The sequence below is a fragment of the Penicillium griseofulvum genome (assembly GCF_001561935.1).
Source record: "Penicillium griseofulvum strain PG3 chromosome Unknown contig_80, whole genome shotgun sequence".
Lineage (NCBI taxonomy): Eukaryota > Fungi > Ascomycota > Eurotiomycetes > Eurotiales > Aspergillaceae > Penicillium > Penicillium griseofulvum.
The window spans coordinates 5149597-5172143 of record NW_024467471.1 but is presented as its reverse complement, the minus strand read 5'-3'; the positions used below and the strand labels follow the sequence as shown (position 1 = coordinate 5172143).

Genomic DNA, 22547 nt, shown 5'->3' with positions numbered 1-22547 from the left:
TTCAATAGGAAATATATACGGGTCCATTCTCTGATACAATATGAATATACTTGTTATAATTTGCTCTATTTTGGTCCTCTTAATCAATCCATTGCGCCGTAGTCAGAGCATACAAAATCTGGCTCAATTGCTTCGCCAATTTTTCATGCTTTGGAATAATTTCAATTAGCATATCAGTGAACTCTGGCGCAGCAGCCCTCCGTGCATTAAGCGCCGCAAACTCAAATCCTTCTGGATATATCCCAGAGTCTCCCCAGTCAATCAGCCAAACTTTGCCATCAGGGCTCAGAATTAAGTTACGGGGCGCAATATCGTGATGTGTGAGAACCAGCCTGTCAAAATGAAACGGTGGAGCATCGTGGGGTGCCTGATTAAAGTGCTGAGTGATGGCAAGTCGGCGGTTGAACCAGGTTTCTAGCTGCTCTTTCGAGCTAAATGGGCCGGCGCCCGCGTCAGGAAACCAGTAACCACGCGCCAAGCAGGTTTTGCAGCCCACTGGACCAGGCTGCTTCTCTTGCTCCTGGGATAGCGGAATAGAGTGTAGAGTGGTAATCATCGAAGCAACCTGGGAGACAACGTCCACGCGTTCTGTCTGACTTAGATCTTCCCAGCATTCCTCGACTGGTCTGCCGTCGACAAAATTCATGACTATCAGACATCTGCACCCGAAAAAGACTTCCGTTTCGATATTAAGAACTCGATGGACCTTAGGGACTGGGAGTATTTGTGATTTTTTCTCCTCTCCCGACATAGCAATAAGCTCAAGGATGCTAGCCTCGCAAGGTCGTGTGTTGATCCCGCCTTTGAGGACCAGTGTCTGTGATAGACGCACGATACGTGTTCCTTGGTAGGAATGAAGAATCGGTGCGGTGCTGAAGAGTTCGGTCAGGGTTTGATCTGAAACTTTGGAAATGTCATGTCCATCGAGAGAGGGAAGTTCTCGGGCTGTGGGCCTCTTCCACTCGCAGGCTAAGAAGAGGTACCGTTGGTTAGCTGGGTTGCAGTAGGTTAGTAGAACATAAATGGTCCTACCTCATGTATATCGATATCTGATATATCAGCCATTTCATGAAAAGGGTGCCGACACTAGAACTGTACTAAGTTGCCTTCCCCGGTTATTGAAAGCCTGGGTTTATCATTTGCAATACATCGTAACTATAGCGGTGTACGGAACGGTCAAGAACCATGCCAAAGTCAGCCCTGGAGGCATTGATGCATTAATGCATTAATATTACGCGGATAAGAGATTTTGTCGCATGGCGGATATACAGTAAGTGTACAAAAGAGGAAATATCCCGATGGAAACGAGCTTTGCTGTTTACATAGTATTGGCTGATACATACACATAGACCCTTTTCTGGAATACAGTAAATGGCCATGTCTTGCAATTTTCCAATGGTATCATTGCTATACTAGGTGTTCACGAATTTATAGGCTTACTACTCTACATACATTCAGAAAGAGACTCTAAAATAGCAAATATTCTTCGTTATAGCCGATCCGGCAGCCAAAGGAAAAGAAAATCAGATAGTACTAGTCTGTCGCACATGTTACAGGGAGCGAAACTGCAAAGAGCAGAATCTAGAGCAGCATCTGACGAGCGTGCAGACGAGCGAAGTCACTCTCTCCCTCACCAGCGTCATCGGCCTTTTCTGCGATAGGCATGATCTTGAAGCCACCTTTCTGGCCGGAGAAACCAGGGGGGAAACCAGGAGGGACACCGGTAGTCGAAGGGGGTCCATAAGGAGTGCTGGTAGGGCTGCCGGTGGGGGATCCGGTGGGAGATCTGGTAGGGGATCTGGTAGGAGTACCGGTGGGAGTGCCGGTAGGAGATCCGGTGGGGGAGCTGGTGGACTTGGAACGGTGGTTTCCTCTGAGGCCGGGTTCCCTGTGGCCAGGGCCATGAGCACGCCCTTCATAATGATGAACGTGGTCATCTTCATGGCCGGGGATGATAGGGAAGCCAGTGGGCCATCCAGGCCATCCGGTGGGCCAGCCGGTAGGCCAGCCAGGCCAGCCACCGGTTGGGGTCCCAGTTGGGGTTCCGGTGGGGGTCGCAGTTGGAGATACGGACCCGGATGGAGTGCCAGACGGGGTGCCCGATGGGGTCCCAGTTGGGGTTCCGGTTGGGAAACCAGAGGTAGGAGTAGCGATGACAGCAGCCTTGTTGTGGGCGTGCTAGGGAGAAGATGTCAGCGAAGAACTAGATCAATTGGAATTTTAGATACTTACAGGCAACTTCCAGGCCGCGGCCGAGGGGGCCATGGATAGGACCGCAACGCCAAAGGCAGCAGTGATCTTCATGGTGAACTGTGTTGGACAGTTGAAAGTGGATGCAAATGAATGGATGCTAGAGGTAGCAACGTAAAGAAATATCTGGAGCTTTTGAAAAGAATGAAAGTGCGCAGCACTGGTTTAAAAATCCTAAGCCGGAAGTTCTAGGTGGTTATATACCCATTGGGGGTTTCATCATTAAGATTCAAAATGATGGATCGAGCCGTGAAAAAAAGACCATGAAAAGACCCTCGAAACAGCACGTATTCCATGAGAGGAATTGGATCTGCAGGGGGGGGGTTAATTCTCCTCCCGTGAAAAGGATTTTAAGCAGGGAGTGATCTTCATCGATGGGATAATAGCCCTATCAACCGGAGTATGGCATATTGAAGTGGAACCATGAACTATGGCACATACAGATGGCCGACGGAGTCTCCGTATACTGGCACGGAGCAAGATGTTTCAGACAAAAAAGACGGATAGAACGGGCGAATGACAGTTCTCCACTTGGTTTACACATTGCTCCTGTCGATCGCCGTGACTTGATGGAGGTGTGTTCTAGATGGAGATTGGCTCCATAAGGACGGCATACCGGTGCCAAGTCCGGGAATATTTTGTTATCTACATGAGTATATTATTTATATTCTCGTATATTTTATTCGTATATTTATTTTCCGAGGTCGTATAGGATATATTATTAGAGATATCTATGAATATCTTTTGAGATACTCAATACGAGAATTCATATGACGTAATTGGAATCTAGAACAAGGTAATTGTTAATGGCTTTTTATAGAACAATCTATGGCAAACTACACTGTGGATATATAATTAATCCTTCAAGTTTTGATCGTAGGTATAATTCTTTAATTAAATCGAAGGCGTTGTGGTGGCTTACGGTCAAAGCTTATCCCCACGGGAAAGTTAGCCACACCTACCTAATGTACTTGCTACGGACTCCGTACTATGGAGAGTATCTCTATGGATTATCTTCAATCTATTTAACTCTAGTTTCTGCAAGTGCGGTTGATATATGCATACGAAGCACACGAACCCCTCACAAAATAACTATTGATCTACAACATACATGGATGTAGAAACTTGACCATTGAAAATGGCCGAGGTTCTTTAGCCGAACCTTAGTAAAGCATCTCAGACACCCTTCTTACAAACAGTTTCAGTCCCGGGCGAGTTTAGGCAATATGTAGTGGCATTGGCTAATATCGGTATTGCATATTGTGAGATAGACGGGTGCTTCCCCGCGCCCCCCTTTCGGTGCATACGAAGGCATATATCTATCTACCAGTGCCGGATTAGATATGCCTGCAATTGCCGAAAGACCGAGGTGAAGCTGGCTTGGAGGGATTGATAGCAGGAAGAATAAAGAACAGAGCTTAGCTTCATGCATGCATTAACAATCACATCACTTGTGTCCTTCACCGATAAGGGAAAGGATATATCACATGATCTTCACATGATCTGAACCCTAATTTCATGAATCTCTTCGCGTAAAGGTGAAAACGCTATTGAGCCCTGGAGTATTAATTGACTAAATTATAAAAAACAATATGTGCATTGCGCGTCGCCAAAAACCTGAACTGATCCGGGGGGTATTGTACATGAAACCAACACAATTAAAATGAACAAATCGTCAAATCGTGAGAATAACTTCAAAGCTCCTCTTCGAGAACTTCGCCTCCAAGTTCTTGTTCCACTTCGTCGACGACAAAGCTCTCGTAGTCTTCGAGACCTTTTTGAACATGTACTTTGAAGCGAATCACGTCATTAAGCATTGTTTCGACGTTAGTGTGCAACTCCTCTCGAAGAGCATTTGCCCGAAGCGTCAGCTGTTCATATTCGATATTGGTGTTCATCTCGCGTTGCTCCATCAATTGTACACTGTCACTGAGTGTAGCACGCATCTTCGCTAACTCCTTCTCCATCTTCTCAATTTGGGCATCGGAGGCCAGCTTCTGAGTAGTCGTGATTTCCTTTGTTCGTTCAAACTCTTCTTCTGCTGCCCGGCGGCGATGCTCTAGAGCCTCGACCTCGCTTCGTTTCTCATCCATTGCCTCTTTGATGTTGTCGAGAAGATTACGGCGGTCAAGGTCATCATCAATCCCCTTCTTCCGTCGTTCATTGATTTCTTTCCGGAGTGCTTGCAGGCTGTTTCGGACAGAGCCCCGTAGATCCAAACTGAGTAAATGTGCCGGGTGATAGCCGGTGAAAGGCTCCGCCAATAGGCGATCCCCCTCGGGGGAAATTCGGCTCGGAGGGCCACCAATCTGGCTGGCGGAGAAATTGCTCTCATTGATATTCAGCCTAAGCTCATAGTCTTGGCCCTTGGCGTTTTCAGCAGCTGCGGGAATCAAGCTAGTTTGATAGCCAAGAGTATTGTAATTTTTCACGATCAGCTCCAGATCTTCTAGTTTCTGGCTGGCTTCCGCTTCCTTCTCCATGACACGGGCATGAGCCTCTTCTAGACGAGCCACGGTATCTTCGAGATTCTTCTGCAGACGTTCGCGCTCCGAGTTCATGCGGTCGATATCCTGGATAGTGATGCCTTGGCGATCAACACTTGCCTGAAGCTCGGAACGCTCAGATTCAGTAGCTTGGAGGTCGGTATCGGTTTTTTGGATCTCTGCATCGAGGAATTTGATGCGAGTCTCGTATTTTTCAATTTTGCCTTTGACGTTCTGGTTATAATCCTCAAATTTCCTTTTATCATCCTCCAAGATGCGGAAATGTTTATCCAACTTGGCAATGTCGGGAGCACTCTTCTCCACTTCCTCGATTTGGTCACGAAGAGCCCGGTTCTCCACCTCAAGTGCTTCCATTTCCTGCACGTACCGCTCATTGCCATGAGCGAATTCTCGCGACATGTTTTCAACATGCGGAATCAACCGCTTCTCCGCTGTATCATCATCCTCGTCTTCACCACCCTGCAGCCAATCGTGGTAGGCTTGAGTAAGGAAGCGGAAAATAATGCGATCACCGGTCACATCGACACCTGCCTCGGCGCAGGCATCATCGTACTCGCCGGACTGATAGCGATCCATCATCTGTGCTAATTGCATCAACCAATGTAGCATTCCAAGGAACGTTGACCAGTTCTGGCCACCAACGGCTGCGATTTGTGACTTCGTAATGCCTTTCTCATACGGGTATCTCAGCTGCTTCAGGATTGGTGGTACTTCGGAATCCATTGCTTTTTGGAACTTGTATCCTGGATCAATCCGATGGTAGAGCCATTGGAAGATATAGTTGAAATCCTTTTGGGTCGGCGAGCGAAGTGTGTTCTGTCCCAAGGAATGTTTCATTTCCAACTCGAACCCATGAATAGTCAAATACTCCAACAATTCCTGGCCAATTCGTGCCTGGAAAGATCGGTCTCTGAGAGGTCGCGGGTCTCTGGGAACACCGGCCACTGTGGGAACTTGAGTGAAAAACGATTGATGTCCCATTGGCCCTCCTCCCGTTGACGGTCGTGAAAATACACTGCTTCGGCGCTGAGGGTTCTGAGGAGGCGCCGGGTTGGAGGCAAGAGACCCTGGCGCGTAGCTTTGCCGACTGGCACTGGCCCCAGCGAACATGTTACTAGACACTGATCGGCGAACAGATGAAAGACCGGCGTCAGCACCATATGGTCCACCAATTGACATGCGCGTGAAATTGGGCTGCTGCGGGCGACCAGTGGAGCCCATTAAGGAAGTTCGGTGGTTTTGAGAGCTGTACGGGGCGTTTTGGAATCCGATAGAGCTTGCGCGCTTCAGTGCCGACTGTGGTTGGGGGATGGCGGAGAAATTTTGCACACTCCCGAGAGTCTTAATGGCAATATGAATTAGCCCCAAGCCTTGCGCTGGATAGGAGGGATCTATACTTCTCGGGGGCGCTTAATACTGAAAAGTCCAGTATCTTGCGACATGATGATAAACAAGCCGCGAAGGCGGCAATAGACAAGGCGATTCTTTTGACAACAAAATTTTTGATATGGTTGTGTATTGACAAAGGTTCAACGTCCTAGTGGGTTGCACCACAAAATCAGAGAGGGGTTTGATCTGTTGTTTGGCAGCCACGAGGCGGCGATGTAAACAAATGCGTGCCACTTTCAAATAAGGCAGGCGGTGTATACTGAAAGGAAAAACAGTTTAGCCGATAATCACGAGACTCCGGTCTGGGGAAGTCTTGGCGTTGGCGTGAGTTCCGAGGTCCAAATGGCAATTGCCGATGTGAGCATCGCATCTTCTCTCCCTTGTTCATCCCTCCTGCACTCAAGTGGCAGTCGACGTTAATCATAATGGCTCCACGCGAGGAGCTGATTGCTTCAGCTGTAAGTTGTCTATTGACATAGCTCTTATCTTCCGCTTTCGGGGCTACCGCTAACTCGTGTCCGCTAGATTACCTGTATGGACTACGAGACACGACTTGATGTGTGTTGACCGCTGACTTTATACCTAGTCCTTCAGGACCCATCGGTTGCATCTTCGCCCATTGAAAAAAGGGTCTCATTTCTTCAATCTAAGAACTTGACTCAAGAGGAAGTGGACATTGCCTTATCGCGAGTCGGCGAAGACCCGTCTGCTGCGGCCGCAGCTACAGCTTCAGCATCCCCAGCACCTAGCTACTCCTCACAACCAGTTCCTTACCGGCAACCACAGCCGCCTCAAGGATATGGCTATCCTCCATATAATCAATGGCAGCCGCCTCCTGAGTACGTTTGAGCTACCCATCGTCACATGTGTTTGAGACTAATCACATGAAAAGGCCACCCAAGAGAGATTGGCGTGACTGGTTTATTATGGCAACGGTAGTGGGTGGAGTTGGTTATGGATTGTATACTGTCACAAAGGTATACAGTGGCCTCCTCTCTCAAAACTAATGGCGCTGATCAATCTATCCAGCGTTATATCGCACCTTTGATCGCCCCACCGACACCTCCCCAGTTGGAACAAGATAAAGAAAACATCGATGAGCAGTTCTCACGTGCATTTACTCTGATCGAACAACTATCGACCGATACTGCTGCATTGAAGACCGCCGAGGAAGCCCGTACCGAGCGCCTGGATTCCGCTCTCAAGGATGTGGAGAGTCTTGTTGCTGATCTCAAGAATTCCTCCCGCCGAAGAGATGATGAGACTCGTCGCATTGGTGACGAGGTGAAGTCGTTGAAGGATGCCATTCCCAAGGCTCTTGAAGGCGCCCGGGAAGGTAATGAGAACAGACTGAAGGAGCTCGGAACTGAGCTTAAGAGCTTGAAGACCTTGCTTGGTAACCGACTTGGTGGTGCTGGAGCTTCCCCTGTTGGTGGTAGGACACTGGGATCTACTCCCGTCCCCAGTACTCCTCGCCCGGCTGCGGAAGAGACCTCCGCCGCTCCCATTGCCCCTGCCACTACCAACAATTTGGCTGCTACCGTAACCCCAGTTGAACAGGAACCAACTCAGGCCGCTACTCCAGCGAGCACAACCCAGAGCCCCAACCCCCTCTCGCAGCTTGGTCGGTCTGCTTCCATCCCAGCATGGCAAATGGCTGCGGCCAACCGGTCTAAGGCCAACTCGCAGTCAAGTGCACCTGCCACCCCTGCTGAAACCGCCGCTAGCCCTAGCGTGGAGCAGACTGCTCCTCCCAGCTAAAGATGATTTGGGTTTGCTGAATTATTTGAATGTATACCTCTTCGCCTAGATGTATTTACTACTATTGATATTTTGGATGAAATAATTGCCCCGTACATCAGCCTTTATTTCTCTAAAAAATTACAGTCGAAATTAGCAAATTTACGATAAAGAATTTCGTTAGATGTAAAAACCTGGGGACAACGAATCTTCGTTGGAAATCAGAAGCCGATAAGCCGACCTTGTCTTTCCTTATCATCCCAGACAAACTCCTCCAGACTTTCCAGAACCACTCAACTAAAGAAAATCAACCAAAATGCCTTCACCAACTCGCTCATCACATCGAGCTACCTCTCCTGCACCAAGCTCAAGTCGCCCTCACCGCAGCCGCCACAGCCGTTCCCACCGTCACCGACCCAGAGAGAGCTCGCGCTCGCGCTCTCCGCACCGATCAGACAGACACCGATCAGACCGCCACCACCGCCGTAGCGAAGACAAAGAGCGCGGGCACCACGAGCGACGACACAGAGATGTCCCAGCGAAACCAGTCGTGCTTCCTTACCAAGCGCGCGAGCTCTCAGGGCGCGACCTGAAGGTTTACGAGCCTATGTTTGGCATGTACTTGGATATCCAGAAAGGAAAATATATCGAAGACATGGGTGAAGATGAGGTGAGAGGGCGATGGAAGAGCTTTACGCAAAAATGGTAGGTTGGAGGGTGTTCTCTTGTCGCGATAATTACTTACATCCCAGGAATCGCGGAGAACTCGCGGAGGGGTGGTACGATCCCATTACACTCGACAAGGCACGTCGGAATGCAGAACGAGAACAGGAAGCTGGCCCGAGAGACGGACGCGAGTCGCCTGATTATACGCACGGCGAGCGAGCGACTGAAGCCCCGCAGAACCCGCCAGCAGGCGATGATGATGACGATGAGGATGAATACGGGCCTAGTCTGCCACAACCTGGTTCAGGGAGAAGCGGTCCACAAGCGGGCCCTGCGATCCCAACTATGCAAGATCTTGAGCTTAAAAGAGGTACGGGTTTCTACTTTCTAGATATGACTAGAGTGCTAACCTTCTTCTAGAATCTGCTATTGAGGATGCCATCGCTGCCCGCAGTGAATCACGCGATCAGTACCGCGCTGAAATTCGTTCGCATAAATCTGCATTACGTCAACTCGAAGACGAGATTGCGCCGCGAGCTGAGGCAGGTACGCGAGAGCGACAGCTCGAGAAGAAGCGAGAAGTTGCTGCGAGTAACCGTGCATTTGCGGAGCGCGGTGGTTCGCCCGACCCAGCTCGGGATGAGGATTTAATGGGTGGGGGCAATGAGCTTGATGCCTTGAAACGGGAGAAGGAGAAAGATCAGCGTAAGAAGAACGATCGTGAGATCCGAAGAGAGGAGATTCTTCGTGCGCGTACAGCAGAGCGAGAAGAACGTGCGCAAGCGTATCGACAGAAGGAACAGGAGACTATGAGTTTCTTGCAAGCTCTAGCGAAGCAGCGATTTGGCTGAAAATAAAAAGGGGTGTTCTGTTTGATCTAAATATCTTCAATACTAGATCCATACAATTAATATAACAATCTACTATACTTACTCTCCTCCGCTCCAACGGAACGGTCCGACACCGCTATCGGAACGACTCCGAGGTATTTCGATATACGATCTTCCCCAAACAATGTCAGGTTCCTATAAACATTTGAACCCAGCATGTACAAACACCTATCCCGCCTACCATGCCAGTCAAAAACGACCGCAGTAGCACCCAGTAGCCGACGCTATCTACAAACCAAAAAACAACACTCCCTACCAGCAGCATACTACCGCGGCGGCACCTCGCGCGCCGTCTTCTTCAAACAAGAACACCTACCCCCAAACAAAAAATACTGGGCCCCGATATTCCGCAGTGTAATCGGCAGTCCGGATCCCCATGGGCGCCAACTAGACGGCTTAGGAGGTGGCCTATCCAGCCTGTCGAAGGTGTGCGTAGTCGGCGCCTCGACACATCCCTCAGCCGACGTCGACTACACCTTCGTTTCCCTCGGCATCAAGAACACCGACGTCGACTATTCCAGTAATTGCGGGAACATGAGTTCGGCCGTCGGTCCCTTCGCCGTCGACGCACATGTCTTCCCCTTACAAAACCCCGATTCAGCCTCGGTACGCATCCACAACACCAACACAGGCAAGATAATTCACTCTTCCTTCCCTGTTATCGACGGCGAGGCAGCGGCTAGCGGTGACTTCGCTATAGACGGCGTTGCTGGTACAGCAGCTCGCGTCCGATTGGACTTTATCAACCCCGCCGGCTCGGTTACGGGGAAACTACTGCCTACTGGCAATGTGGTCGATACCATTGACGGGATCAGAGCTACGTGCATTGATGTCGGGAATCCGTGTGTCTTTGTGCAGGCGATTGAGCTTGGTGTGAGTGGGAACTTGACTCCTGATGAGATGACTGCTCATCCTGATTTGCTGTCGCGCTTGGACTCTATTCGTCGGCAGGCGGGTGTTAAGATGGGTATTGCGGATGAGATGGCGAAGGTTCCGGGTAGTGTGCCTAAGATTTGTGTTGTGGCTGCGCCTTCTACTGCTAGAGATGGGCTGAGACAGACGTCTGCTGAGGTTGATCTTTTGGCGAGAGCGCTTTCGGTTGGCCAGCCGCATAAGGCGGTGCCGATTACTGTTGCTTTGGCGCTTGCTGCTGCTGCTCGTGTGTCAGGGAGTACAGTTGCTGGGGTTGTGGATGGGAATCCTGTTGATGGTGCTGGGATTACGATTGGGCATGCCAGTGGGAATTTGCTGGTTGGTGCTAATTTTGATGTAAATGGAGAGTTAGAATCTGCTACGGTGTTTCGTACAGCCCGTCGTTTGTTTGAGGGGCGTATTTTCTGGAAGAATGATACCTAAGTGACTGGGTGTGCGATTGTACATAGAACTACATAGATAACTAGAACAAACACCATAGGAATTGTATAAAAGAAACAAAAACTTTTATTCTTGTACAGCACAAGTGGTATATCTACATCTATTCTAACTCTAAGAATGTCTGCCGAGATCAATATTAGCAACCAATTTCATATCATCGGTGCCAGCCCCGTCACCTAGGCCAAAAAATGGCTTAACAGCAACATCAACGACCTCCTCAAACAGGCGCCCAACAACAGCCTCCTTTAGATCCTCGCCAGTCTGCGCGAAATCTGGGTATGCGTTGAGTTCCAGCAACCACACCTCCCCATTAGCATCAACGAGGAAATCAACACCAAACAACTCGAACGCATTAGGCAGAGTCTGAAAATGAACCATCATACCCCGGGCCGCAGCCTCAAACACTTCACCCGTCACCGAGCAGATCTGCTCAAAGATCTTCTCTTTCCAGTCCGCACTGAGACCGGGGACGTGGTGATCAAGGTCCCAGAAGCGACGCACACTCTCTTTGTTCGAGCTACCGCCTTCCTGGAAACAGGTGTTGGTCAGATGGCGCGCGAGGTCGGCGACGTCGTCTTCTTCGTGCGGGGCGCAGTAGGCCTTCGCAGCGAAGAGAGCGAGCATCTCCTTGAAGACGTAGACTTTAAGTGAGCCCGAGGCGAGGACGTAGGTGCGGATGTGGAATTTGCGGTTCGAGGATGACGGGAGGAGGAGGGGAGGGTCGATATAGGGCTGTGCGAGGAAGTGGCGGAGCTGTGAAGTGACGATGCCTGTGTCTAAGGAGGCGCCGGCGTTGTCATCGTCGGCATTCTCGGATCCACTCTCGTCGTCTGAGTCTTCTTCCCACTCTTCGAAGATCTCGCGGAGCTGGTCTTCACTGTTGAAGATGCGGATTCCCTGGCCTCGATCGCTCATGCCGGGCTTGAGGATCCACCATTCCTTTTCGGAATCGGGTCGTTCTTCGTTCTTGGCTAAGCTTTCGTTCAGCTCGTACGCTTCTAGCAGGGCGTCGTCGAGGAATTCGGCATAGTCGAGTTCGAAGTCGAAGGCAGGCTTGAAGTGGTGTCGTAGGATGCTATCTGGGTGTTTTGAGATCCAATTGGCCACTGTATTTGAGAGGTAGTGCTTGCGAATCAAAGCTTTGCGGATAATATATGCGCTCGAGAGAGAGGTCGAGGGTCTGGACATGATGTGGTCGAAGTCGAGGCGCTCGTATTCGCGATACTGGAACAGCGGCGCGGACGAGTCTGGTAGTTCGGATAGAGAAGACACGCGCTTGGAGGCACTTCCCAGGCGACGGGTCAATGCCCGGTCAACCATTTCTTGCACGTAGGAGTTATCGCAGTCGACGAGGGAATACAACGAGGGTTGATTAGCCGATCTACAAGATCTCCGTCTATCAGAATGGGCGCCAATACTGGAAGAAAAGCACAACAAAGGGGAGGGGACATGGTATCTAACAACTAAGCCAGATATCTAAAGTGCATGCGACATGTAGATTTCGGATAGAACCCTTCCATACCATGCCCCCATTGCATCAAAGTCGTCACTCACAGCTTAATCTCCCCCGAGATACCGGGCGCGGGCATGAAGTTGGCCTTAAGAGGCGTGACGCTGTAAAAGGTCAGTCGATGTTCATAAGTAGAAATGCATTGGACAAACCTAGTCATTTGCTCCTTAACGGTCCAGCCATCATTGCCAGGCTCACTTTCCTCCACGCTTCGGTAAACATCCTGGAAGCTGGGCGCCCACTTGAAATGCTTGTGCTGAATTCGGGGTCCACGGGTTGACTTCTCCCCGGCACCGACAGTCTGGTCCGGTTTAGTTCCCGACACCTCGCCTTGGTCGCGCAGCAACTGTTCTTGCAAATCAGGGTCGTCCGCAGATGTGGGATCGACAGCCTGGAAGCAGCTCCCGGATTTCCACGTGTTCTGCAGCATATCGGTATATAAGACCTTGTTCTCACTGACACCTGGTTCAAGTGGAACATTGACGCTATAGAGGTGCACGCCGTCTGCCCAGTTCGCGCAAAGATGCTCAATCAACTTAACCGAATGTCCTGAGGCTTCTGCGATAATAACAGGGTCATGGTTCCGAGAGCTGAAAGCATACGACAGGGCAATTGAGCGGGTGCCGCAGCAAGCACCTTCCAACGCTGCGCCAATGGTTCCACTCGACAATGCGAATAGTGCGGTTGTGTTACGACCATAGTTCGGACCAGACACGATGACATCGACAGGGCCACGTTCTTTAAAGTAGTGATATAGACCGATCTGGACACAACTTGCGGGAGTGGAGTCGATCAAAACCCATTCATCGCCTCCGTCGTCGGGTTCACCATCACTACCTCGGGGAAGACGGTGTGTTGTCCCGTCTTCTTGGTGGAGCGTACCGGGGCGGAAGTAGGTAGGTTTAACGGATGCGCCTACAATGTGGGCTTTACCGATCCATGATCGCTGCTGGTGCGGGAGAATGACCGAGACCGTATGACCGGCGGACTGGAGCGAGTGGACGAGCGAATGCACATATGGCGATGACTGGTTTGACGGAGGACCGTCATCGTTGGTGACCTAGATAGAGATATAAGTCTCTATATTAACATATAAAGTATTAATCTACTTACCAGAATATGCATTGTTGGGTAGAAGTTGGTTAAGATGTGAAGAATGGAGGGGAAGAATGTTCTCCCCCGCTTTGCACTTGGGCCAGATCCACCTGCCACGCTATATCATATGGATATTACAACATACAACCTGCGCAGATCACATCAGACCACTTCAATGTCCTGCCAAATGACTCCGCCGTCTCTGTAATCCACGATCTTCTGGACTTTCTACCCCAGAACCTGTACCTGCGTCACCCTCAGCCGGATAGGTAGAAAGCAACCTTTCTTGCTCCTGATCCTCCGGCTCCTCCTTCTTGACCTCGGTAGATTCATCAGAAGTATCCCCATCCTCAGACTCCTCTTTAATAGGGTCTTCTTCTATCTTCTTGACCTCATCCTTAGGCACAGTCTCCAAAACCCAAGTCATCACCAACCACGTCAAGCCAGCCGAGAGCGTAGAAACAGACCAGAACAGCGTGCTAAACACAACAAAAGAAGTAATCTTCCATCGCCACATAATCCATCTGCGCATCGTTAGCAATATCTCAAATTATCCCGTTGAGAAAACAAACCTAAGCCCCGTAAGCCTAGCACGGAATTCCACCTGAGCAGTATAAACCTGCATCTTGGAGTCACTTTGAATCTCCAATCGCAGACTCTGCGGCAAGTTCTGCACTCCCTTCGCAAACTCAAGCTGCTCCATCATCGGTACCTCTAGCGTCTCCGATTCCCGATGCCAGCCAACAACATAGAGCGGCATACGCGCCACTCTGCGCGCAGTATCCACCAGCGGCGAAGCATAAGTCATGATAGCAGGGCGCCGGGCCTGCGAGATTGGGGCATTATTTGGACCGGGGAGGAGGGAGGACGCGGGGCGCGAGGAAAAGAGGGTGAGGTCGAGCATGAAGTTGCCTGTATCGAGATTTGAGGGTGTGCGTGGAAGCTCGAGGGTCACGGATACATCGTAAGGCTGGAGGGAAATGAATTCCGAGTCGAAGTTCGCTGTGCCCCAGGGGTTGCCATTGCTGTGCTCAAATTAGTTGAGCTGTTTGGTTGCGGGGGATGCTATCGTACCCGAATTGTAGATGGACTTCACGCTGTAGTCCGACCGTGGGGATAAACTTGAAATAGAAGACCCCATATGCAAGTGCGGAGATACCTGTTAGTAGTGCTGCGGCACCCATAAACAGTAGCGTGTTCAGGTATAGCCGTAATGCGGACTTGGATACCAGTGCTCGGAACGGTGTGAGGACCGCATCCTGTCTTGGGTCAGTTACAACTGGGAAACTTGCATCAATACACCCACCATGATGACGGCCCTGACAGAAGATGGGCCATATTCCGACTCTCCAAATTCCGAGTCCGCCATTTTGGGGGAATAGTTGGCAGAAACAATGGAAGTTGAGGTCTCTTGAAGCTTATCCTGTTATCTTCTTATCTGCCCTACATTCCCGAGGTCATTCATGGATATCCATGGATGCCTCTAATAACACCTTTTTCTTTAGCTGATAGTTACGTAGATTTGTAGAAAAATCCCATTTAGATGTGTCTATTCTCAAGCGAAGACGTGGTTCATTATCCTAAGCGGTACAGAAAATCCAAAAAGAAGCTACAATCATGAGAATAGTAAATTAGCATTGCCCCATTATGATGACACCGTCAACTCCAGCTTTTACAGTCTTATCATTACAGGTCGCGGGCGGCATGAGACGCGAAAAAATATCATGGAACCTCAAGTCATGCGGAAATCGTAAGAGAAAAAATAATATGCATGCCATCACCACGGCTAACCCCTGCCGTAACATGAAACTGAAAAGATAAAATGAAAAAAAAGACGCAAAGGACATCAGCAATTGCGGAAGAGAACCCCGTGAAAATTACATGCAACGAAGTACTCCTGTACCGCCCGAGTTACCAGAGAAAGAACCTGAGGAGAGAGGGAAGAAGAGGATGGAGGATGAGAGGTCGAGAAATGTCTAGGCAATGGGCCGAGGACTCTGCTGTTGGATATGTTGGAGAAGGGCATCGAAAAGACGGCCGATCTGAAGAGAAGTTAGTATTATGAGATTGTAGAAAATTGGGGGTTTGAGCTTACCTCAGGTGCCGCCTGAATGAAGGGGAGGCGGAAGAATGAGTAGCTCCGATTCTGGAGGAGCTCCTGCAGGGTGATGATCAGACCCCATGGATGCGGGCGGTGGACAATCAGCCGCTCCAACAACACACGAATGATTTGCTGGCGGATATCCGAGTCATCTTGCTCGGAGTAGTCCACGCCAAACAGACGGAGGATCGTGAAGCTAAAGAAGTAGGTATGACTGTTGGGATAGCGGAGCTGGTTGGCCATCGCACTAAGCAAGTAGTAGCGACTCTCAGGACGCAGAACCTGGGCGATCTTCTCTAGAAGAGCAGCGTGAGTCGAGTTCTCAAAGGCACTGCGGGTGTTGCCCTTGGAAGCATGCTCCACGGCGGCTTGTTGGCCAATGTACAAAACAAGCGCATTAACGAGGACGATATCCACATCGACCGGGACAAAGAAGAGGCCAGTGTCCTTAGAATCGGGGTTGATAATGGCGTCGCAAAGCTGCTGAACAGCAGAATCGGAGATGCTCTCATTCTGGAGCACACCGTCAACAATGTCCTTGATGTTGGCAGCCTGCAAAGGAGCAACAATATCACCAGCAATCTTAGGGATTTCCCGCATCTCCTCAATACGCTCGACCTTCAAGCCTTCGCGGAAAGGATCGGGAAGTTTCTGGAACGACGAGGGGTAGGCACTGAGGACAAGGTTGCGGAGCTGAGCGCAATGAGCCGGAATCACGTTGCAGAACTGGAAATGGTTCTCAGCAACGAACTCGGGGAAATCGTGATGCAAAATCAACAAGATACGGAGAACGCCCTTGTATAGATCCTTAGCAACGTATGTGATGTTGGCAGCCTTTAATTGCTCGCCCATGTAGGACAGCAATGCTTGGATGATTTCGCAGTAAGGCGCCCAGCCTGCACGGTCAGGCATGTTGAGCATGTCAGACATGAACACCCGGTGAGAGACCAAGCAAAGCCAACCATAGACGAACCCGGGTACGTAACGGGGCTGGAAGGAGAGGAATTTGCTAGCCAAGGCGAAGATCATTCCCTGGTGCTGCTCAGTGTGCTGGAGGCCGTTCATGGAGTACTCGCACAGAATACTGGAGAAGAGACGGAAGAATACACGCTGGTTGAAGGCTTCTCCTCTCATGACCTGGTGGTGGTTGAGGACCAGAACCAAGAGAGACAGAATGGAGTTGAAGTACGTAGCCTTATTGGCTTTGACGGCGCCAGCGCTCTCGCCCTGGAATCTGATGAGAAGAATCACGAGCTTAGCGAGGGCGTCGATGTAGAGGAAGGCTTCATCAAGGCTGCCGTTGGGGTTCTGAGACTCATGCTCGAACATGGCGACCGAAATGTCGATGCTGAGACGGAAAAATAGCGCAGAGTCCTCCTGGTTGTTCATCACTTGACGGTTGTGAAGGTCCTGAAGGAAAGAGTGGAAGGTACGGTCGGTTGCACCGGGGGCCTTGTAAATACCGATCCACTCGCTGAAGATATACTCCATTTGGTCTCGCTTGGACCTAGCTTGGTCAGTAAGGAGGGAGTTGACGACCTCCGGAATCCCGGACTCGCGAAGCTTGCGCACGATTTCGAGACCGGGAGCAACGGTTGGATCTTCGGCAAGCCATTGACTCATGGCATCTAAACTGCCAGAGAAATCCGATCGAAGGGCCGAGGGTTCTTCATTAAAGAGAACACGGTCCATCAGGTTGCCGAGCAACTCCAAAGCAGGCACATTCCTGGATAGAATGAGTCGGGTCAGGTTCGTATCGACCCGACGGATGTCCAGGAGGCCTGCGTCAATGAGAGCAACAGTGACCGGCACATTGAACATGTGCTCATCATCAACTTCGGAGAGCAATGCCCATGTGTACCGAGCAATGAGACTGGACATATCGCACAGCTTCGCAAGAAGGTGCACGAGAACTTCAATCTCGAGAGATCCATGTGGCTGGGAATACAAAAGCGTGCAAACCTTCAAAGAGGTCAGTCGTGCAAGCTCCTCTCCATTGGTCGAGGCAAGGATGCTGCGCAATGCCTGGTTGTATTCTTGGAGAACCGCACTATCTCTGCCAAGGTCCTTGACGTGTTCTTCAGGGGCGTTGCGAGCAGATTGCTGGAGGTCAGAGACGAGGCTTTCCACTCTTTCCCGGGGACTTTGAGCATCAAGGAACCCGTTAGTCTGAACGGGGGGCATTTGAGAAACAGCAGATTGTGGCTGAGGGGTTCTGTGGGGGATGGCTGGCTGCTCAGCCGGGGTAGAAAGGTTTGGAATGGCAGGGTAAGATTCTCCAAGCACGTCGGGGAGTTGACGGCCCGCCGATGCATCAGTGGATGGTGCCGGGCCTCGGGATTGACGGGCGAACTCTTCGTAAATGGCGAGTTGCTCCTTGTTGAGACCGCCAGGTGCTTGTCGGTAAGGCTCCGGAATGAACAATCCCCATCGGTTCATCGAAGGATCAATGAAAGGGTCGTTAGAGCGACTGGCCTGGTGGCGGCGACGAGCCTCCAATTGAGGCTCAATCACCTTCTCGATCTCAGGCAGCGACTTCTCCTCTGCAGCCTTCTCCACAATGCCACAGGCAGCATCCAGGTTATCGTTCACACACATAAGAATCAAGCCCTCGGGCATAGGCTGCTCGGAGTAGTCTTGTTGAATCATGCGAATGTAGTTGGTCATGCTAACCTTCAGAGGCTCTTTGCAGGTAACGAGTGCCAGGTTACCGGCAAGTTGTCGGACCATGATGCCCGCGGCATGGCGCACGCGTTCTTCATCAGGTTCCATGGCAAAGTCCTTGGAGACAAGCTGTACGGTGGAGATGGATGCAATCGTGACAGAGCGCTCAACGACGGGAGTAATGATCTCAGCAATGGCGCGCTCGACTGCGGTGTGCACAATCTGTTTGAGGATGACGGGATCGACCATGCTGCTCGCCGATGAGGGCAGGACAAGGATCTTGTCAAGGCTTGGCAGTGTTGACATGATGGCGGCCGGGGACAACCTCTCGTTGCGGATAGCTGGGTTGATAGCGCTGAGAGACAGGTCCTCAAATGGCTCAGCAAGACCCTCCGGGGCGTTAACAGTGGGTAATGGTTCCTCGGCGTGAGCAGCACGATCGCGAATAACAATTGCAGGTTCAATTGTCTTGTGGTCGAGATCAAGATCTTTGCAGAGGACTTCAATTTCGAACTTGAGATTGAGCTTCAGTTCGGCGAAATGATAAAGCTCCAACAGCAGGCCCAAAATATCCATCAGCCAGGGGTTGGGTGGCTTGAAGACCGTGGATTTTGTAGCCTGCACAAGAACTTTGCAGGTGAAGGGGATCGTAACCATTAGGCGTTGGGTATCGTAGCCTTCAAGAAGCAGGCCCTTGAAGTAGATGTTCTTGTGCTTAATAGGTTTGTCTTTGGCAATGGTGAGCGAACCAAGCCAAGCACCAAGGTTCTTCAAGTGACCGCGATCGGTAGATGAGCTCAAGGTGTTTTCTGAGTTGATCAGCTTGGCGACACTGACATAGGTCTCCCGCAGGACCTCGGCCCAGAGGATCTTGTCACCAATGCGCCCAAGAAGGTCGAGATAGAGCTGCTGGAAATTGGGCTGCAACTTGGCACGCTCTTCTACAAGGTATGCGGCGAACCACTGATGGTGTTGGTCACGCAACACTTCTTGTAGATCTTCAAGTTTCTCGTCGATGTTCTGCTCAGAAACATTGTTAAGCACGAAAAGAATCTTGTCCTGAATGTCTTCATCCGGCTCTTCGTAGAGTTCAGATCGAAGAGGGGGGTCGACTTGAACGGAACGGAACTTGCGCACGGAGCCATCAGCGATGGGGGAGTCAACAGCATTGCCATTAGTCATGGGCACAGAAGCAAGACCATCAAAGGGTCCTGCCTCGGCTTCCCCAATCTGGTTGCCTTGCTCGCGGAGCACCTCCTCTGCCTTTTGGTAGATGGGAGTGCCTTGAAGAGATGGGATCTGGAAGAGCAAGTGGCAGAAGCCAGCCCACTCGGGAAGACGGTTGATCAACTGCTCAATCGCTTCCACGCCGAACTTGTACATCGGATCGTGGGGTTCATGTTCGCGGACAGCCTCAAGGATCATACCGAGACCGACCTTCAGTGTGATGCCGTCAACGAGACGGAAGTTGATGATGCCACCAAACATGACCGCAGTCTTAGTCAGAGCCTCAAGCGGGTACTCGTGGTAGCAGTGGTATTCGTCGATCAAGCCGTGCACCATGCAGGCGAACAGATCTTGTTCTGTGGGGTCGCGCGAAGACTTGTATTTGCGCATCAACTCTAGCATCTCACGGAGCGAGAGTTCCTCATGGTACATTTTACCAAAGAGCTCCTGCATCTGCTTGTCGATTGAATCGGGCAATGTGTTACCGTTCTCGCCATTGGCGTCGATGATATCATCGAATCCCTCGCCGTAGTTGATCAACCGAGGGTATGTCTGAATGCAAATGCGCTGGACAGGCGTGAGATTCTCGCGGTCTCCGACGTATTCTTCCAACACAGACAAAAGCGTATAAACAGTTTTAACTGCAAGGCTGACCATTTGATGAGCAGACTGCTCCTTCCGTTGGACGTGCAATTCGTCCTCGGCTTTGATTCGCAAGAACTTGGAAAGCAGACCACCCATATCGATGGCGCCTTTCTGTGCGGCATTCCGAACCCACTGCTCGAGGTCAAAGGGACTCTTGCGGTGGGAGTAGCAGGCGAGATCAAGGGCAAGACCGTTGGTGAACCCAAGCAGATAATCGAGCCATCCGTATGCCGCGGCGTGCTCATAGATCACTGCGGTGGACGTGGGATCCTGAGTGAAAGTGGTGAAAAGCTGCTCTGATACCCACTGCCGATCCTGTCGCCAGGCACCGTGAAGAGCGAGCTGATACCCATCCTCTTGCTTTGAAATGAAAACAATGAACGTGCGGAGGACAAAGCTCTGCTGGACACTGGACCAGGGCTGCGGGACAGCAAGAGCGGAGCAGAGGAAGACCGGCAGATCAAATTGGACAACCGCCTTTATTAGGAGTTGACTTTCTGTCGCAGCCCATGAAGCCTGGGAGAATAATGCGAGATCAAAAATTGCTTTCATGGCATCCATGGACCGAAGGGGCGACTTTGCTGCACGCTCGCCTTGCAATTTGACAATATCAGGGGCATCTTCAAAGAAGTCAGCGGGGAAAGTGGCGCGAAGATTATTGATGTGAGATGGGTCGATCCGAGCGGCTACAAAAGCTGTCAGGAATGACATCTGCGTATCACGATGCTCCCAGTCTCCACCCCAAAGCTTTTGAACATCCAAAGACGAGTCATCGACCGATTTGGCGGCCAGAACGCTGTACAATTTGGCGAATTGCTTCGGATCCACTCGGAGGCCCTCACGATCGAAGTGGCGGAAGACCAGGGGCCAATTGATTGGCTTGTCGGTATATGCACTTAAGAATGTCTCTAGCGAGAATTGTTCCCAATATTGCGACAAGATCATGAAGAGAAGGGCGCTTGCTAGATGTTCTTCGCTGAAGTTCTTCTGGTCTGCATTTAGCATTTCACTTATTGTGTCGACATTTGCAGTGGCACGAGGTCCCTTGGCATGAAGCTGTCGAACAAGGACATATTGAGGGTTGACAAAATTGAACATCTGTAGGGCAGATGAAACTTCGAATGGCATATCCAAGCCAAGTTTTTGGTATCGCAGATTGGCCGCATAAACCAGCTTTGCCTTGACATCGTCGGTAAAATTGCGGGGAGGGTATAAGATGAAACGCTCAATCGTCATGCCGAGGAATGAGTTATGGTAATCCTTAGTCACGTCGGTGGGAGTCGCCAAGCTCTGCAGGAAAGGGGGGATAGAGTTCGAGAGGATGGCATCGGCTAACGTGGGTTGTTAGAGCTAATCCAGAGGGGGATAGGAACAAAAGATACCTTTAGCACGAAGATCTGACTTGCTAGTCAGTTTGAAGGCCAAGGCGAGTGCAACCTTGACAATTGGATCGAGTCGGAAATGATCCAGGAAAGTGGAAAGGTCGAAGTCACGGAAGATATCTCCTTCGGAGGTATCTACTGTCTCAGCAATTTTCTGAGACTGCTCCATGTCCGAAGACACCTTCTGCAGTTCTTGGACAAGGAGAGGGTAGTTGCCCGCATTCTCAACAGACTTGTTGACGCCCGGGAAGATTTGGGGCGCATTTCCTGTTAGGAGGCGGCGAAAGTATTTGGAAAAGACCTCCATTCCGTTTGATGTCACGAGCTGCGGTTGTTAGAATCGAGTGGATTGGGGATATTGAGCAGCACCACCAACCTTGTGTATCTGGGCAGCCTTTGTTTCCCACTTCTCTTTGCCTTCCTTCTCTGTGATAGAATCCAGCAACAGGAACACCTGGGCAATGGAGATTTTGGTGAGCGACGATTGGCTCGAGTGGGCAGCTGCAGAACCCGGCTTGTCAGAAGCGAAGCCTGTGGGAGAATTCACGGTTGTTCCGGACGAGAGGGGTGAGAAGACGCCTCTGGTAGATCCCGGCCCACCTCCACCTCCCCCAGTACCTCCTCCACCTGTGGCGGAGCCTGTAGCAGAGGCCAAATGGGACCCTATGGAAGGGGTGTGAGATCGGAATTTCGGAGACGAGAGGGTTGTTGCGTGCTGTTGCGAGCCAGATTGCAATGATGTGAAGGGCGAAGATGTGGGTTTGGGACTTCCACCGGAGAGACCCCTAGCAGAGCTCAGCACGGCAGAGAAAGAAGATGGTGTCGAAACCCCAAGGCCTGCGTCCAAGCCCCGGGAAGCCGTGGGGGGAGCGGCGGAGGATATGTTGGTCGCGAGTGGAGTCAACCCACGACGTGCGCCGGACTGCGACACGGACCGACCCCAGGCACCAATATCGGTCCTGGTCGAAGAAGATTTATCGGTGCCAGAAGCAATCGACGATTGGGCGGAAGGGTGAGGGGGAGGGAAGGTCATCTAGGAGACGCGATCATTTGATCTGGAGGTCCAAAGACAGATTTTTAAGGGTCACAGGCGCAATAAACGGGGGG

At 50.9% G+C, this 22547-nt stretch overlaps 7 protein-coding genes across 7 annotated transcripts; 3 read left to right on the top strand and 4 right to left on the bottom strand.

Moving 5' to 3' along the window:
- Nucleotides 1-79: 79 nt before the first annotated feature.
- Nucleotides 80-2304, bottom strand: PGRI_028440 (Aminoglycoside phosphotransferase; the record flags this gene model as incomplete). The annotated part of the gene is made up of 3 exons (XM_040790557.1): nucleotides 80-993; nucleotides 1635-2178; nucleotides 2233-2304. 3 exons carry the CDS (start codon nucleotides 2302-2304, stop codon nucleotides 80-82), a joined length of 1530 nt encoding a protein of 509 aa, XP_040647510.1.
- A 1640-nt stretch (nucleotides 2305-3944) lies between these two features.
- Nucleotides 3945-5978, bottom strand: PGRI_028430 (kinetochore-associated Ndc80 complex subunit NDC80; the record flags this gene model as incomplete). Its single annotated transcript, XM_040790556.1, has 1 exon — nucleotides 3945-5978. One exon carries the CDS (start codon nucleotides 5976-5978, stop codon nucleotides 3945-3947), a length of 2034 nt encoding a protein of 677 aa, XP_040647509.1.
- A 593-nt stretch (nucleotides 5979-6571) lies between these two features.
- pex14 (putative peroxisomal membrane anchor protein (Pex14)) lies at nucleotides 6572-7907 on the top strand (the record flags this gene model as incomplete). The annotated part of the gene is made up of 5 exons (XM_040790555.1): nucleotides 6572-6604; nucleotides 6672-6678; nucleotides 6733-6985; nucleotides 7039-7123; nucleotides 7176-7907. 5 exons carry the CDS (start codon nucleotides 6572-6574, stop codon nucleotides 7905-7907), a joined length of 1110 nt encoding a protein of 369 aa, XP_040647508.1.
- Nucleotides 7908-8202: 295 nt separating this feature from the next.
- On the top strand, nucleotides 8203-9403 carry PGRI_028410 (uncharacterized protein; the record flags this gene model as incomplete). Its single annotated transcript, XM_040790554.1, has 3 exons — nucleotides 8203-8591; nucleotides 8639-8922; nucleotides 8973-9403. The coding sequence occupies 3 exons, from the start codon at nucleotides 8203-8205 to the stop codon at nucleotides 9401-9403; spliced, it is 1104 nt and encodes a 367-aa protein (XP_040647507.1).
- A 195-nt stretch (nucleotides 9404-9598) lies between these two features.
- PGRI_028400 (DUF453 domain protein) lies at nucleotides 9599-10798 on the top strand (the record flags this gene model as incomplete). Its single annotated transcript, XM_040790553.1, has 1 exon — nucleotides 9599-10798. One exon carries the CDS (start codon nucleotides 9599-9601, stop codon nucleotides 10796-10798), a length of 1200 nt encoding a protein of 399 aa, XP_040647506.1.
- Nucleotides 10799-10927: 129 nt separating this feature from the next.
- On the bottom strand, nucleotides 10928-14790 carry PGRI_028390 (Survival protein SurE-like phosphatase/nucleotidase; the record flags this gene model as incomplete). The annotated part of the gene is made up of 8 exons (XM_040790552.1): nucleotides 10928-12197; nucleotides 12371-12430; nucleotides 12479-13386; nucleotides 13440-13531; nucleotides 13668-13945; nucleotides 13994-14446; nucleotides 14496-14680; nucleotides 14728-14790. The coding sequence occupies 8 exons, from the start codon at nucleotides 14788-14790 to the stop codon at nucleotides 10928-10930; spliced, it is 3309 nt and encodes a 1102-aa protein (XP_040647505.1).
- Nucleotides 14791-15397: 607 nt separating this feature from the next.
- PGRI_028380 (CCR4-NOT core subunit CDC39) lies at nucleotides 15398-22473 on the bottom strand (the record flags this gene model as incomplete). Its single annotated transcript, XM_040790551.1, has 4 exons — nucleotides 15398-15463; nucleotides 15517-21389; nucleotides 21441-21765; nucleotides 21817-22473. The coding sequence occupies 4 exons, from the start codon at nucleotides 22471-22473 to the stop codon at nucleotides 15398-15400; spliced, it is 6921 nt and encodes a 2306-aa protein (XP_040647504.1).
- Nucleotides 22474-22547: the final 74 nt, after the last annotated feature.